The sequence below is a fragment of the Limulus polyphemus genome, unplaced genomic scaffold (genome assembly GCF_000517525.1).
Source record: "Limulus polyphemus unplaced genomic scaffold, Limulus_polyphemus-2.1.2 Scaffold11180, whole genome shotgun sequence".
Classification (NCBI taxonomy): Eukaryota; Metazoa; Arthropoda; class Merostomata; order Xiphosura; family Limulidae; genus Limulus; species Limulus polyphemus.
The window spans coordinates 1-3,527 of NW_013676790.1; the positions used below are offsets into that span (position 1 = coordinate 1).

At 35.9% G+C, this 3,527-nt stretch overlaps 1 protein-coding gene across 1 annotated transcript; it reads left to right on the forward strand.

The window, feature by feature from the left end:
* Window positions 1–1,852: 1,852 nt before the first annotated feature.
* Window positions 1,853–2,386, forward strand: LOC106476669 (clumping factor A-like). The gene has a single exon (XM_013937307.1). The coding sequence runs from the start codon at window positions 1,853–1,855 to the stop codon at window positions 2,384–2,386; it is 534 nt and encodes a 177-aa protein (XP_013792761.1).
* Window positions 2,387–3,527: the final 1,141 nt, after the last annotated feature.

Genomic DNA, 3,527 nt, shown 5'->3' on the forward strand with positions numbered 1-3,527 from the left:
TATTTTATTCATTTACTAGCTGGAGTACCCGTTCCCTGGACGGAAATTATGTAAATTCATGATTAATGAAAGGTTATCTTAGGACACGAAAAGTTGCTTCCCTTATATGTATAAAAAGTGCACACACAAAATTTGAAACCACATATTTGCATTTATCTCCCCATCGACCCAATAAACCTCTATATTAAACTTGGTAAGGATCCGTCTACAGGGGGCGAAGTAGTGGTAAAAACCGCAAAATGCAAAATTGAAAATTTGTACGGATCTCCTCATGGACCTAATGAGTCCCCATGCAAAATTTGGTGAAGATCTATCTACACCCTGCGAAGTAGTTACATGGACATAGAACAGACAACAGATAGTAGTATTTTATTTATATAGATTTATCATTGAACGTTGTAGTTGGGTAATTCACAATATTTTAGCAATATTTATTCGGATTTCATACTTTTAGGTTTCCAGGCTTATATTTTCTATAGATTGTTGTTGTTAGAAGTTAAGCACAAAGCTATACAATGGGCTATCTGTGTTTTGCCCACCACGGATATCGAAACCCGGTTTCTAGAGTTGTAAGTCCACTGTGGAGCTTTTCTATAGACACAGCTAGGCCCAAAGTTGGAAACATTAGGCTTAGAACTGCAAATACGTACTTCCGCTTTCTATTTTTTACTTTTCCTGAACGATAGTTCTTTAACTTCTAGACCTACTAAACAATTGGAAAATTCTTAAATATTTAATGCATATCATAGATCTTATTATTTATTGTCCCCTGGTGGGACATGCGGTAAGTTTACGAACTTCCACTGCTAAAAGTTGGGATTCGATTCCCCGCGGTAGAGACAGCAGATAGCCCAATGTGGTTTTGCTCCGAAAAACAAACAATATTTTTATTTATTTTAATGTTATTGTAATATTTAAAGTATAGTATATAATATTTAATGAATAACAGAGAATTATAATTCGAAAAAAAATCATCAGTGAGTCAGCAGTAAGGTTAATGACTTACAACGCTAAAATCCTGGATTCGATTCCCGCGATGGACAAAGCACAAATAGCTCATTCTGTAGCTTTGCTTTAACAATACAACAGAATTAAAAAAAAGATAGGAATTTTGGCTTGGTTTGTTTCTTTGTTATGGAACACAGTGGGCTAACTGTGCTTAATACGGGTATCAAAACCCGGTTTTTAGAGTTATAAGCTTTCAGCCTTATCGCTGAGCCACTGGGGGGGATTTGTCTTGGTAGATTTCCCTTATCATTTAGAAAGGGAAAAAGACAGATACTACTTGAATGAAATTGAATCGGAAATTATTACTAGACAAATCTCGAGGATGTTATTTAATTAGCGGGCGAAAATCCTGTACTAAAGTCAATGCCAAACTCCTTACTATTGACCACATAATAGTAGTAGACGTAAGAACACTAAAATAGTCATATTCGCATTGGGTGCTTGGCATTAAAAAGAAGGACAAACAACTGTAAGTAATAAAAAAAGTGTTTGCTGCCGGCCGGTTGTCTCCCTGTGGTCAGTGATTTGGAATTTAAGAGAGCGCCACGCTACTTGGACTGCCCAATGACAAACGTACAGCGACGGGACTCCATAACTGGAGGGAGGAGTCTATGCCATGGCTGGTGTTAAACTTTTCTAGCATGTAAATCAGTTCAAATAATGTCCTTAATTAAGAACCCACACTATAAACCTTAGGGCTCATGGTCGTTCTATTAATCTCTTCAGGACTTTTCAAAGTAGGTGAAGCAAAAAACAAATCAGCCGCATCCGACATTTCGATAGCTACAGGTATCATGATTGTCTCTATTCTGGTTTTCCAGACTACAAGCATTTCAATACTTGTATGGGAATATCAGACTCGGATCCTGACTGCAAGCATTTCAATATTTGTATGAGAATATCAGACTCGGATCCTGACTACACGTACTTCAATACTTGTATGGGAATATCAGACTCCGATCCTGACTGCAAGCATTTCAATACTTGTATGGGAATATCAGACTCGGACCCTGACTGCAAGCATTTCAATACTTGTATGGGAATATCAGACTCGGATCCTGACTACAAGTACTTCAATACTTGTATGGGAATATCAGACTCGGATCCTGACTGCAAGCATTTCAATACTTGTATGGGAATATCAGACTCGGATCCTGACTACAAGTACTTCAATACTTGTATGGGAATATCAGACTCGGATCCTGACTACAAGTACTTCAATACTTGTATGGGAATATCAGACTCGGATCCTGACTACAAGTACTTCAATACTTGTATGGGAATATCAGGCTCGGATATTTCTAATCGGACCGGGTGTATCAGAGTCATTAACACAAAAAATATAGTTGTTGCTGCTCGTAAATTAGAATTATCTTAGTTTGAATGTAACCCAATCTAAACATGTCCTCAGTAAAACATATGTTTAAATATACCAATGATGGATAAAGTCTCATCAGGTCATTAGTTTGTAACTAAAGCTGACGCTGCTGAATCAAGAAGCTTAACACAAGCTTCAGTTAATGCTTCGTTGTTTTCTGGAATTTTCTTATGTTTCCTGGAGCTTTCCTATATTTTCTGATGTTTCCTTACGTTTCCCGAATTGGAGCTTCTCTATGTTTTCTGGAGCTTCCCTATGCTTCCTACTGTTTCTCTATGTTCCTGAAGCTTTCCTGTGTTTTCTAGTGCTTTCCTGTGAATCCCTGTGTTTCCTGGTAACTCCCTATGCTTCCTGATGTATGCGTGCTATTTTGTTCATAATTATGTTTTTATTCACTAAATATTTTCACTGTCTTTTATGTACTTTGTTGTTCAATCATTAAAAATCTCAAATAACCACATCACAAACGTAATGATACTACTGAACCTCATTGGTTTGGACGTGATTTTTCATTAATTAAAAAAGTATTATGTATTGGAACTTCTGAGCCATAATAATCCATAACTAGCTTTTGATGAATTATGCCATTTTTTTAAAAGTTTTAACTTAAAAGCTAGATGAGATGAAATTTTTTAATTAATTAAAAAAGATGAAGGGTGAGATGAGAAAATGCAAAATACAGATTTCATTCAGATTTATTTGAAGATGCTACAAAAAGAAATAAAATACAAAATTGGATTAGCTAAATAAACCTCTGCCCATATGCTAGAAACTAATTTGAACTTATGGTGTCGTTTGTTGATTTAATTAATTTAAATAAAGTAATAGAAGTAAAACAATTAAGGATCTGTCGGAACTCAGAACTACAAAAGTAACAATTTCTAATTAAAAGGAATTATTAATGTAAATTGTTTCGTTAGTAATTGTGCTTTAGATATTAAGAATGTGTCTACCTTAATCATTAGATGAGGAAGACAAAAGACCATCGCATATAGTTTTTACTTGTACCTAATTTCTTGAAAATCGTATTCTAACTTTTCATTTTTACCATTGGAAAGGCCCCGGCATGGCCAGTGGTTAAGACGCTCGACTCGCAATCTGAGGGTCGCGGGTTCGAATCCCTGTCCCACCAAACATGCTC